The sequence below is a fragment of the Neophocaena asiaeorientalis genome, unplaced genomic scaffold (assembly GCF_003031525.2).
Source record: "Neophocaena asiaeorientalis asiaeorientalis breed wild unplaced genomic scaffold, Neophocaena_asiaeorientalis_V1.1 scaffold166, whole genome shotgun sequence".
NCBI classification, from domain to species: Eukaryota; Metazoa; Chordata; class Mammalia; order Artiodactyla; family Phocoenidae; genus Neophocaena; species Neophocaena asiaeorientalis.
This window is the reverse complement of record NW_020174933.1, coordinates 2,321,415-2,335,719: the sequence shown is the minus strand read 5'-3', so window position 1 is coordinate 2,335,719 and position 14,305 is coordinate 2,321,415. Positions and strand designations below refer to the sequence as shown.

The 14,305-nt window shown below is 38.9% G+C and overlaps 1 protein-coding gene and 1 pseudogene across 1 annotated transcript in view; both read left to right on the top strand.

Annotated features, from left to right (window-relative positions):
• Window positions 1-856: 856 nt before the first annotated feature.
• Window positions 857-14,305, top strand: part of RYR2 (ryanodine receptor 2) — a 510,734-nt gene continuing 497,285 nt past the window's right edge. Inside the window, exons 1-2 of the mRNA XM_024761485.1 lie at window positions 857-931; window positions 1,734-1,853. Of these exons, the coding sequence (XP_024617253.1) occupies window positions 857-931; window positions 1,734-1,853 (195 nt within the window). The remainder of the gene's footprint in view (window positions 932-1,733; window positions 1,854-14,305) is intronic.
• Window positions 10,819-11,761, top strand: LOC112410735 (voltage-dependent anion-selective channel protein 1 pseudogene; annotated as a pseudogene).

Here is a 14,305-nt window from a genome sequence, read left to right as displayed (position 1 = left end):
GAAAATAGTGCTTTTTTTTTTAGCAGTTGACTTTTAAAACGTAACAATTGAATACTCACTGGAAATCACTGAGCACTGTGGGGAGAGTTGGGAGCTAATTATTAAGAGATTGGGCTTGGCTGTGACCAGTACTATGAGCCAGCTATTAGGTATTGCTGCTACCACGTAGGAAATAAAGTAAATATATAGCATGATAAGGGTTTGTATTAAATTACAGCTGCACTTTTCCAGTTGATATAGCATATTCTTTAGGTTAACCAAAAAGCCTTGTTTTCTGCTTTTGAATATTTGCTGTATCTTATCACCTCCACTCTAGTATTCTACCATGGTGAGCATCTTCTAGCATGTACTCATATTCCTTTTTCGCTTTGATTCTAATTAAAAGGGTCGATGAGTATATTTGTTTTTTTCCTCTGTTAAGTATCCTGTTTCTTTGAGGTTGAAATGTCAAAATATAAATGGCTAGACTTTTTAGGCATTTGCCACTTAGAATCTGTTAAAAAATGATAATGATATCTTGCATTTCTTGTTGATTTAGGGCCTTTTGTATGTCAGTCACTGTGTAAGTTAGTTGATCTCACTTCCCTCCTCATTTTGTAGACGGCAGAACTGGGGTAAGAACCCAGCTGTTGCTAATTCTAAAGCCCGTGCATCTTGTCGTGTTCATGCTGCCTGTACTGAGTCATCCCATGGATCATCTTTCCCTTGTACAGTTTTTCCTGTAACCCTGCAATTGATTGGAAACCAAGTGTTGGATTGCAGAGGACTGAACTAACAGATCACCTCTCTGTACATTTTTAAGCAATCCAGGATCATTTCAAAGATGATCAAGTTGCCAATGTGTGGTTGAGCTAAGATGATTTTTCAGGTTGATTTGAACCCAGAAGCTCTGTTATTGACCTGTTTTCCTGTGTCAGTTTTGGAACGATGTGTATGTGCTTGCTAGTAGAATCTGTTCCATTCTTGATAATACTTGATGTCCTAGGAATATGTCAGACCATTTTTTGATAGTTTCGATGATTTAAAGCAGTGTGTAACAGCGCTAACATGGAAATCCTGTATTTTACTTTTCTCCATGCAGGTTGCCTTTGGGGATCAGTAATGACAGTAAAAAAAAAAAAAAGCTGTTGATTGCCTTGAATAGCAATAACTTCTCCCACCTCCCCCTACCCAGTTATCTTTTTTTTGCAAATAAAAGTACACTAGGAATTGATTCTTTGGCTTTTTTGGGGACAGTTGTTCTTATATTTATTTTTCTTTGATTTTATTTTTTTTAATTTTTAAAATAATATTTTTTAAAAGTTATTTATTTATTTTTGGCTGCATTGGATCTTGGTTGCTGCGCGTGGGCTTTCTCTAGTTGCGGCGAGCGGGGGCTACCCTTCCTTGCGGTGTGCGGGCTTCTCATTGTGGTGGCTTCTCTTGTTGTGGAACACGGGCTCTAGGCGTGCTGGCTTCAGTAGTTGCGGCACGTGGGCTCAGTGTTTGTGGCTCATGGGCTCTAGAGTGAAGGCTCAGTAGTTGTGGCTCACCGGCTTAGTTGCTTCGTGGCATGAGGGATCTTCTTGGACCAGGGATCGAACCTGTGTCCCCTGCATTGGCAGGTGGATTCTTAACCACTGAGCCACCAGGGAAGTCCCTATTTTTCTCTGATTTTAAAAAGCATTAAATAATAACCTTGTGGATCTGATTTAGACTGATCTCACTTTTTTCTCTTCTCCTCCCCTCTGCAGGATGATGAAGTGGTTCTGCAGTGTACTGCAACCATCCACAAAGAACAGCAGAAACTGTGTTTGGCCGCAGAAGGGTTTGGCAACAGACTTTGCTTCTTGGAGTCCACTTCGAATTCCAAGGTGGGATAAAGCCTTTTCAGGCTACTCAAACATTCGGGTTTTAATAGGGGCATTGAAGTTATTTATGGGCACTCTGCTCTTTTCTATGGAACAGAAACTAAAGGAAATTGAACAGTCTTTTCCCTATTCATTAAGCAAAGTTTCAGTTGAGCCCCTACTCTTTGCAAATAACTCAGATGCGATTGTTAACAGGAATAGCCAAAGTCCTTGCCCCGTGCTGTTTATATATAGTAGGGGAAAAGTAAACAATGTAAATAAGTGATATAATTTTAGAACCGATAAGGGCTGTGAAGAAAAGCAGAGTAGTAACAGGGTGGAGAGCGATACGGCAAGGACTCACCCTTTCACAAAGGGTGTTTAGGGAAGACCTTTCTGAGGCAGTGATATTTGAGCAGAATGAAGTGAGGGAGGGAGAAGTACTAAGTTCTTGACCTTTCTGGAAAGAACCACGCAATGCAAGGGCCCCTCGTTAGGAATGTGCTTGCAGACTGTTTAAGGAAAAACAGGTAAGCCACTGCAGCTCTAGTACCATGAATGGGGCCACTGGTGAGGAAAGGTGAAGGGCCTGTCAGCCCTTGGTTAGCAATTGAGGTTCCTTCCTAGTATAAAGGGAGGCCATTGGACCAGGTGAGCAATATAATTTGATTTAATATTTAAGTAAATATTCGATTTAGCTCTTCTGTGGATTAGAGGCTTTTGTGGGTTTTTTTTGGCTTAAACAACAGAAATTTATTTCTCACAGTTTTGGAAGATATAAGTCCGAGATCAAGTTGCCAGCATGGTTGGGTTCTGGTGAGAGATTAGAAGCTTTTGAAACGAGTAAGTTTAGAAGCAGTGAGAGCAGGTGGAAGGTGCCTGCAGAAGTCTGCAGGGCAGCTGCTGGGTCTTCAGATGAGAAGCAATGGTGGTGGGAAACTTGGGGGAGTTGAGAATAGACTTGTAGGATTTAGAGGATGTGCTGATAGATGACTGTGTAGAATAAAGGAAAGAGAGGAAATGAAGATGTTTCTGGGGGTAGAAAATCAACCAGAAAACAGTCAATTTAATAATGTTTTGTGTAGCACTTTTTAGTTTACAGAGTCCTTTGACCTGCATGATTTCATGTAATTGTCACAATAGGAGAATGTGTGCATGGTTATTGCTGTTATAGTCACTGTACACATGAGGACATGGGGGCTAGTAGAGGGCAGGTACTAGGCCAAAGGCTTCCTATGACTCAAAGCAAGTGTCGTCAATAGCTTTTCACACTTAACACCTCGGTCTTTTGGCTTCGAGTCCCTGATTCTTCCCTTTATATCACAGTACCCCTTTCATTACTCTGTGGAATAACATTGAGCAATGTATACATATGATTTATTTATTATAGTAATTTAATGCCAAGTCACATTATTAATATTGTAATGGTGGGTGACAAAACATTATGCATTTTATAGCCCTGCCTAGAATTATTTTTAATTTGACAAGTGTTTATTGAGCATTCTCTTTGTGAAAATTACCACAATAGGTATCAGTTGTGAAAAATATTCTTCTTAAAAAGAACTTAATAAGAATTTTAATATTTAGTGTTTTCCCTGTGGTTTCTGGAATTTTGTCGTGCCTAGAACAAGGCAGGCCAATTAGTTAGCTGGGTTTTTATTTTTCACTGTACTGGCTATGGTTATCTTGGTCCTTTAATATAAGAGCTGGTTTCCAGTACTAAAAATGAACTCTCCTCATGCTCTAGTTAGGTATGTCATGTAGCAGTCAAGGCACGGAAATAGGCTAGGCATTCATTTAAACTGGTTAATCTTGAAATAGATCAAGATGGAGGAGTAGGAGGAGGTGGAGCTCACCTCTCCCCACAAACACATCAAAAATACATCTACATGTGCAACAGTTCTCACTGAAAACTAATTGCAGACTGGCAGAAAGACTCCTGTATAGCCAAGGCTATAAGAAAGATCCTCATGGAATCGGGTAGGAAGGGAAGAGAAGTGATCAGGTTGGGACCTTGTGCCTTTGGGAGGGGACTCAGAGGAAAAGAGAGATACACGGGTGGAGATTTGCCCTGGGGAGTTAGCAGTTCCTGTCACATATTGGATGCCCCAGCCCTGGGGTCTGACACAGGGAAAATGAACCCCTTTGGCTGGTGGGAGGGCTGGTGGGACTCAAAAGAGGGCTATGGGAAGCCTGAATTTTGCCTGTGAGCAGTGTGCTTGTGCTGGCTTGCTCCTGAAGCAGGGTGGAGGGGGCAGATTGAAAACTGCTGAGATGGCTGCCTGTGACTGCCCCAGTGCACGCCACAGCCTGAGCCCAGCAAACACTCCGACCCCACTTACTATATATTAACAATGAACTCTCAGAAAGAGGAAACAAAAAACAATCCTGTTTAAAATTGCATCAAAAAGAATAAAATACCCAGGAATAAACTTAACTAAGGCAGTGAAAGACCTATACTATGAAAACTATAAAACACTGTTGAAGGAAATTGAAGATGGTACAAAGAAATGGAAAGATATTCCATTCATGGATTGGAAGAAATAATATTCGTAAAATGTCTGCTACCCAAAGCAATCTGCAGATTTAATTCAATCCCTATCAGAATACCCATAAAATTTTCACAGAGCTAGAGCAAATAATCCTAAAATGTATATGGAACTCAAAAAGACCTGAATTGCCAAAGCAATTTTGAAGAAAAAGAACAAAGCTGGAGGTGTCATGCTCTTTGACCTCAGACTATACTACAAAGCTACAGTAATCAAAACAACATGGTACTGACATAAAAAGAGACACATAGATCAATGGAGCAGCATAGAGAGCCCAGAAATAAATAAACCCAGGCACCTACAGCCAATTAATCTATGACAAATGAGGCAAGAATATACAGTGGAGAAAAAACAGTCTCTTCAGTGAGTGGTGCTGGGAATACTGGACAGCTACCTATAAAAGAATGAGAGTAGAACATTTCTTCACACTGTATACAAAATAAACTCAAAATGGATTAAAGACCTAAATGTCAGACCTTAAACCATAAAATCCTAGAAGTGAACATACGTGGAACACTCTAGTATACTCCATGTTAGTATACCTGAAACTAATATAATATTGTAAATCAACTATACTTCAGTAAAAGCTTACACAGTGATGCATGTCAATTATATCTCAAAAAAAACTGAAAAAAATTTTTGGAAAAAAAATAAACTGGTTAATTCTTCGCAGGGATACTTGGCTATCTAGTTGTGACTGTTGACATAGTGAACTGACCATCTCAACCATTTTTGTTGTTGTCGTGCTCTGTTATTGTTTTTCGGTTTATCTGAAAATTTGTATTTAAGATGAGATACTGAAGTAGTTTATCAAGCGTAGAATAAAATAGCAACTGAAGTCCAGTAAACCAATCTGAACTTTTTTTTTAAAGTTCTTACAACATAAATACTCTTTTCTTTCCCCTACTCAGATTACTTGATGATTCCCTACTGTGTGAGTTTTTTTTCATATCTCCATTTTACTTTGTTCTCCCTGACTTGTACGTCCTTCCTTTACGTTTCCTGCTGGTGAAATACTCCTTGCCCTTCAAAGCCTATCTCAAATAGTCCCTCCTCTGGGCTGTTTTTCTCTCTGTTTTTCTTAAGTGATTTATTTATATTTCTATTATATTGTTAGTTGGACTTAATTCTGTGTAACATCCACAGCATCTTCTCTCCCTGAATATGTAAGTATGTATACTCCCAGGTACCATACACCAGCTTCTAAATTCCCTGAGGACCTGGGTAAAGCTCATTTATTTTCTTATTTTTTAGCATGAAGCACTAGTGAGTGATTCATAAGATTTAATGGATTATTAAATTTGAAAGGCAACCACTAGTCTTAGGGCAATTTATTTTATAAAATAGACTTTTAATTTTCTGTAAGAGCAAAGAGTCAAAACTGTGGATTTCAGTTGACGTTTAAACTATCTAAGCCTGGGTGCAGATGTGTTTCATGCAGATATATCTGGATTTGACATTCATTGGTAGAAAATGAGAGATGGCCTTTTTTTTTAACCCCTCAAATTGGTGTCTCCTGCATTTATTATAAAGGTTGGGAGAACGGAATTATTGTTGGCATTGAGTAGTCAGTCACTGTAAATTATATACATATTCCTGGAAATGATCCCAGAAAAACCTTAAGCACAGAACCTTCTAATCAAATGCAAGAGTTACTTTTTCAGAAGACTGTTTCATTTTCCTAGGATATTTATTCAGGCTGATCTGTGCCTGAAAGAGAATGTTTCATAATTCCAGCATAGATTTTCTTGCAGAAAATGTAAGCATTAAATCTGATGATATGTTTAAATAGTTATTCATAATTATGGATATTTACTGCACACTCCTTATATGAATGACATTTTTGTTTCTATATTTTAGAATTGAAAAGTTGGGCTTTTGTTCTTTGGAACTAGTCATTTTCAGAGATACCCACCTTATTATTATTAAAAAGTTTATGGAGAAATGAGAAGTTATTAGGGAGGCATAGTTTTTAATCTCCTTGAATCTCCACATAAAAACAGACCTATGATGACGGCAAAACCTGAAACCCACAGACAATATAATATCTAAAGCAAACTAGGTGACAAGTTATCCCCACCTCTGGTATCAGTAAGTGTAGGGGAGGGAAGTGTAGGGGAGGTGACATGGTTTCTGCTGTCTCTGAAAACTGGTAACAGGTACTCACTAGAAGACATGGTGGGCCATTGTGAAACTAGAAGCTAACACTAGGAAGGAACAAGGGTACTGTGATAAGGATGGATGTTTCTAGAGCAATCTTGGCTTATGGACTTGTGAAACTAACCAAATAAGGCTCTTTTCTTGACAAAGCCCTGTTCTGAGGGAAATTGTTGGGAATCCAGTTCAGATTGAGCAGGGGGGTGGATAGGGGCAAAGGATAGAGAAGGACCAGGTGAAAGTGGGGCAGGGAAACAGCCAATAGATCTCATAATCAAAAAGCCTGGTTTTGAACACTAGATGAAAACAGCAGAACAAGTTGCTGTAGGACCCTGAAGCTACAAAAGCTATGCTGACCCACCCTCCTTTCCCAAGCGTACAAGGAAGCTCATCTCAATTTTTATCTGTTTATCTGGTGTGCTTTTGTTGCCTGTAGACATAATTCTGCTCCTTATTTGTCTCTTTTATATAACTATATATATAAAACTATATATATATAGTTATATGTATATGTAATTATATATAATCATATATAATTTATATATAATTGTGTATAATTTATAAATAATCACATATAATTTATGTATACTGTATAAGTGGAGTAATTAATTTACATTTATTCATATAATTATTTACATTTTTCCATTATGTATGTAGATGTAATTTTATATGTCACAGAGAAGAAGGAGCAGAATAGTATCTACAGGTAATCCAGGCCCACCAGACTTTCAACTGCAAACCAGGAATTTAAAACAACCATGATTAATATGCTAAAGGTTCCAATGGATAAGGTAGACTGCCTGTAAGAACAGATGGGCAATGTAAGCAGAGAGGTGGAAATTCTAGGAAGGAAGGAAAAAGAAATGCTGGAGATCAAAGACACTGTAACAGAAATTAAGAATGCCTTTGGGCTTATTAGTCAATGGGACTAATTAGTCAATGGGACTTATTAGTCAATGGGACGTCGCTGAGCAAACAGTTTCTGAGCTTGAGAGTATCTCAAAAGAAGCCTGCAAAAGTGAAAAGCGAAGAGAAAAATGACTGAAAGAAAAACCATAACAGAATTGAGTACCTAAGAGCTGTAGGACACCTACAGAAGTTCTCTAGAATCATGATGAAAGGAATAGAAGAAATATTCGAAACAGTAAAGACTGATAATTTCTGCAAATTAATGTCAGACACTTAACCACCGATCCAGGAAGTTCAGAGAACACCAAGCAGAATAAATGCAAAAAACCCCTACACATAGGCGTATCATTTTCAAGGTACAGAAAATTAAAAAGTCCAGAGAGAAGCCAGAGGGAAAAAACTTACCAATGGAGGAGCAAAGATAAGAAGTACATCCAACGTCTCAAAACACCACTGGAAACAAGAAGAAACTGGAGTGAAGTATTTAGTGTTGAGAGAAAAAAAGACTCTATACCACCCAGAATTCAATATCCTGCAAAATTACCCTTCAGAGTGAAGAAGAAAGACTTTCTCAGACAAACAAACATTCAGGATATTTTTTGCCAGTAGACCTGCTTTGTAAGAAATGTTAAAAGAAGTTTTGCAGTAATAAGGAAAATATATAGGTCAAGAACTCTAATCTTTAGCAAGGAAGGAAGAGCATCAGAGAATGAGTGGTTAAAATAAAATCTTTTTTTTTCTTATTCTTAATTGACCTAACAGATTGTTGAAAGTAGTAATAGCAATACTGTATTTAAATATATATATGTATTCATTTAATAATTTTCCCAACAGAAAGCTGGCTCTAGGTGCGTGGGCTTCAGTAGTTGTGGCATGAGGGCTCAGTAGTTGTGGCTCAAGGGTTTTAGAGTGCAGGCTCAGTAGTTGTGGCACGTGGGCTTAGTTGGTCCATGGCATGTGGGATCTTCCTGGACCAGGGCTCAAACCCGTATCCCCTGCATTGGCAGGTGGATTCTTAACCACTGTGCCACCGGGGAATTCCCTCACTTATTCTTAAGGAAGACACTATACCAATTCTTTATAATCTTTTTCAGCTGATTGATGCAGAAAGAATACTTCCTAACTCATTTATGAAACGGTTACTCTTATATCAAAATATGATGATGACATTACAAGAAAAAAAAACTACAGACAATATCTCTTTATACGTAGATATAAAAATCGTCAAGAAAATATTAGTAAATAGAATGCAATAATGTATAAGAAGAATCATACACCTTGACCACATAGGATTTATTCGAGGTATACAAGTCTAGTTCAACATTCAAAAATCAATTAATGTATCCATCACATCAACAGCAAAAGAAAAATCACATGATCCTATTAATAGATACAGAAATTGTGTTGGAAAAAATAACATGCATTCATGATAAAAAAAACCCCACAAAACTCTTAGTTCCCATGTAGTCTTAGTTTACTTTCTCAACTTGATAAAGATTATCTACAGAAAACCTACAGCTAATATACTTAATGGTGAGAAGCTTGAAGCTTTCCCACAAAGATCAGGAACAAGCCAAGAACATCCCCTCTCATCACTTCTTTTCAACATTGTACTGGAAGTCCTAGCTAATGCATTGAGACAAGAAAAGGAAATAAAAGGCCTACAGATGGGAAAGAGGGAAATAAAACTGTCTTTGTTCATAGATGACGTTATAAATCTATGTAGAAAATCTGAAAGAATCAACCAAAAACTCCTAAAATTAATAAGCAGTTATTGCAATATACAAATTTAGTATACAAAAGTCAATTGCTTCCCACTATACGGACAATAAGCAAGTGGAATTTGAAATTAAAAACACAATACCATTTATATTAACATGCCAAAATGGAATACTTAGGTATAAATCTAATAAAATATTATAATATCTCTATGAGAAAAACTACAAAACTTTGAAAGATATCTAAGAAAAATTAAATAGGTATTTTGTGTTCATGGATAGGAAGACTCAATACTGGCAAAATGTCAGTTCTTCCTGACTTGATCTACAGATTCAGTGCAATCCCTGTAAAAATCCCAGCAAGTTATTCTGTGAGTATTGACAAGCTTATTCTAATGTTTAGTTGGAGAGGGAAAAATAACCAGAATAGCCAACAGTGTTGACGGAGAAGAACAAAGTTGGGGAACTGACACTATCCAACTTAAAGTCTTGCTGTAAATCTACAGTAATCAAGACAATGTGATAATGGTGAGAGATTGGACCAGTAGATCAATGGAACAGAATCGAGAGCCCAGAAATAGACCCACAGATAAAGTCAGGTGTTCTTTGACAAAGGAGCAAAGGCAGTCCAATGGAGCCAAGATAGTCTTTTTAACAAATGGTGCTGGAACAACTGGCACCCCCCCCCATGCAAACAAGTGAATCTAGACACAGACCTTACACCCTTGACAAAAATTAATTCAAAATGCATCACAGACTTAAACGTAGAATGCGAAACTATAAAATCCCAGAAGATAACGTAGTTAGAAAAACCTAGATGATCTAGGGTATGTTGATGAGTTTTTAATTACAACAGCAAAAGCACGATCCGTGAAAGAATGGATAAGCTGGACTTCATTAAAATTAAAAACTTCTGCTCTGAGAAAGACAGTGTGAAAAGAATGAGAAGATAAGTCTCAGACTGAGAGAAAATACTTGGAAAAGGCCCATCCCAAAATGTAGAAAGAACTCTTAAAACTCAGAAATAAGGAAACAACCTGATTTTAAAAAATAGGCCAGAGGCCTTAAGACACCTCATTTAAGGAGATAACAGGTTTCCCCTGCCATCTGAAAGTAGAGCATTCCTATGAAACTTTTCATATGGCAAAAAACAAGCAGTTACCTTAGGACACATCTTGCTAACAGACGCACAAATTAAACTGAGATAAAGCACAGATGCTCACAGACACAGTCAAAGCTGTGGCTGCTTGATGCCGAGATGCTGAGTGTAGCTTCTGAGGAAGGACTGCGTGAAGAGTTTGGAGGCTTCTTACAAAACTAAGCATACTCTGACCATATGACCCAGCCATCATGCTCCTTGGTGCCACTCTTGTTGCTGATAGTATGGGCTGGATCTATAATGGCTTGCTGCAAGACGAAAGCTGAACGCTGTTTCTGCTTCTTGCCTTTGTTCGTAAAAGCAAAAATCCTCTTCTGATTTATTTTGATTAGCAAACAGGTACTAATGTAGATCTTCCCTAAAAGCAAACTGGCATAAAAATAGACTTTTGAAAAGCAGGGGATACCTGTATATAGATCACAAATAAGCACATGAAAAGTTGTTCCACGTCTTACGTCATTAGAGAAGTGCAAATTAAAACAATGAGATAGGCCCTCTGCCCCGCCGCTCGCTCTGTTCCTCATGCTGCAGCCCCCGCCGTAGCCGCCGCGGAGCCCACAGCCACCGCTTCTGAGCAGAAGATGGCTGTGCCTCCCACATATGCTGATCTTGGCAAATCTGCCAGGGATGTCTTCACCAAGAGCTATGCACTTGGCTTAATAAAACTTGATTTGCAGACAAAATCTGAGAATGGCCTGGAATTTACAGGCTCAAGTTCAGCCAGCACTGAGACCACCAGAGTGACGGGCAGTCTGGAAACCAAGTTACAGGTGGACCGAATATGGTCTGACGTTTACGGAGAAATGGAACACTGACAACACACTAGGCACGGAGATTACTGTGGAAGATCAGCTTGCACGTGGCCTGACGCTGACCTTCGATTTCATCCTTCTCACCAAACGCTGGGGAAAAAAAATGCTAAAATCAAGACAGGGTACAAGCGGGAACATTATCAACCTGGGCTGTGACGTGGATTTCGACATTGCCGGGCCTTCCACCCGGGTGCTCTCGTGCTGGGTTATGAGGGCTGGCTGGCTGGCTGACTACCAGATGAATTTTGAGACCACAAAGTCTCGAGTGATCCAGAGCAACTTTGCGGTTGGCTACAAGACCGATGAATATGAATTCCAGCTTCACACTATTGTAAATGATGGGGCGGAGTTTGGCGGCTCCATTTATCAGAAGGTGAACAAGAAGTTGGAGACTGCTGTTAATCTGGCCTGGACAGCGGGAAACAGTAACACTCGCTTCGGAATAGCAGCCAAGTACCAGATCGACCCTGACGCCTGCTTCTCGGCTAAAGTGAACAACTCCAGCCTGATAGGGTTAGAATATACTCAGACCCTAAAGCCAGGTATCAAACTGACACTGTCAGTTCTGCTGGATGGCAGGAATGTCAGTGCTGGTGGCCACAGGCTTGGTCTAGAGTTCCAAGCGTAAATGAATACTGTACAGTCGTTTAATTTTAAACTATTTTGCAGCATAGCTACCTTCAGAATTTAGGGTACCTTTTAATGTTGTATGCCTGGGATGCAGGTACCGCTATATATCATGTTAGACTTCCAGGTTAAAGGTGATTCAGCTTTAGGGTGTTACCCTTTCAGAGGTACAGAAGAAACCCAATTTCAAAAAAGGTCCTTTCAGCTGTAGACTTGAGGGGGAGCTTGCTGGCCCCTCTAGAGATGTCAGGTTTCTTTTTTACCTAGAAATGGCTGCAAGTGGAAGTTGGTAATTTGCAGGCACTTTGTAATTCGTAAATTCGTATTAAGTAAATGAATGAAATTGTGATTTCCTGAGAATGGAACCTTGGTCTCCTACCCTGATTGAGAAGAGGCTCTTTGATGGTGTATACAAACTCATCTGAAAGGGACTTTTTAAGGCAGGGACTTTTTCCACCCCAATCTGCCACCTCTTTTACACCAAAAGTAGTCTGCAGGGAGCGGTAGCTGTTTATTCTGTGCCACTTTGGGGTGGAGAAGGTGGATGTGATGAAGCCAGTAATTCAGGACTTAATTGTGTTTTTTCTCATGTTGTGTTTTTTGGCCCTTGCACCAGAGTATGAAATAGCTTCTAAGAGCTCCAGCTGCAAGCTGGGAGGAGTCTCTGTGACTGTAATCACATGGTGACAACACTCAGCATGTAAATTGAACTTCTCTTGTATTTACGCCACTCAGTTTATTTTTTAGGAGTTTAATGGGTACATTTTAGAGTCTTTCATTTTGTGTGGAATTAGTTCCTCCCCTTCAAATGCTGTAATTAACATCACTTAAAATAAAACTTGAATAAAATATCGAAACCTTAAAAAACAACAACAACAAAACAATGAGATTCCACTGTGCCTATTAGTTACCAAAATCCAGAACATTGACAATACCAGATGCTGAAAAGGTTGTGAAGCAACAGAAATTCTTACTCGTCATTGGTGGGAATGCGTAATAGTTCAGCCACTTTGGAAGACAGTTTGGAGGCTTCTTACAAAACTAAACATACTCTGACCACATGATCCAGCCATCATACTCCTTGGTATTTACCCAAAGGAGTTGAAAGTTTAAATGTTCACACAAAAGGTTGCACGTGGATGTTTATAGCAGCTTTATTCATAATTGTCAAAACTCGGAAGCAACCTGCATGTCCTTCAGTAGGTGAATGGATAAATAAACGGTGTTGCATATAGATAGTGGAATATTACTCAGTACTCAAAAGAAATAAGCTATCAACCCATGAAAAGACATGGAAGAAACTTAAATGCATATTATTGAGTAAAAGAAGCCAATCCAAAAAGGCTGCATACTGTAGGATTCCACCTATATAACATTCTGGAAAAGTCAAAAATATGAAGACAGTAAAAAGATCAGTGGTTGCCAGCTGTTAGGGAGGAGGGGTGAATAAGAGGATTTTTAGGGCAGTAAAACTCTTCCGTATGATATTCTCATGATGGATACATGCCATTATACATTGGTTAAAATCCATAGAATGTACAGAACCAAGAGTGAAAACTGTGGACTTTGGGTGATTAGATATGTCAGTGAAGGTTCATTTCTTATAACAAGTGTACCAGCTGGTGAGGGATGTTAATAATGACAGAGGCTTATTTAGCACGTCTGTGGGCAGAGTGATGGGAAAATCTTTGTGTTTTCCATTCAAATTTGCTGTGAACCTAAATATGGTATAAAATAATGCATTGAAATAAAAAGGACAACAGAAAATGTTAGGTATAAGAGAATGCACTTATAATAAATGACCCTGGGAAGAAAACCAAAGCTCAAGAACACTTGCCTGAAACCACACATTGAAAATGCATAGTGCCTATGTAGAAAATCACCTTCTTAGTTGGCCCAGACGGATAATCACAGTAAAGCTATTGGAGTTTAAGGGTAAAGAAAAAAAACCTTTTGAATCCAGGCAAAAAGACCAAGTCACTTTTAAAGGAAGGAAAGTCAGATTGCCATGATACTTATTTTTAAGACCAACGCTTTATGCCAAATGAAAATGGAGTAACACATTAAGAAACTTAGGGAAAGAAAATATGTGTCAAAGATGCTAGCCAACGTGACTTTGCATACAAAGGCCATAAACTATTAAGAAACTCTTTCTATCTGAAATTTACAAAGCACACCATTAAGTAAATGTTAGGTCAAAGGAGAAGTGTCAAGTAAAATGGAAGAATTTTTTAAACGTAATGAAAATGAGTGCATGATTATTTAGAATATGTGGGCATATCTAAGAAAGTTATCAGGAGAAAATTTTTAGCATTAAATGCATGTATTAATAAAAATTAAAAAGAAGGGCTTCCCTGGTGGCGCAGTGGTTGAGAGTCCGCCTTCGATGCAGGGGACACGGGTTCGTGCCCCGGTCCGGGAAGATCCCACATGCTGTGGAGCGGCTGGGCCCGTGAGCCATGGCCGCTGAGCCTGCGTGTCCGGAGCTTGTGCTCCACAACGGGAGAGGCCACGACAGTGAGAGGCCCGTGTACAGCAAAAAAAT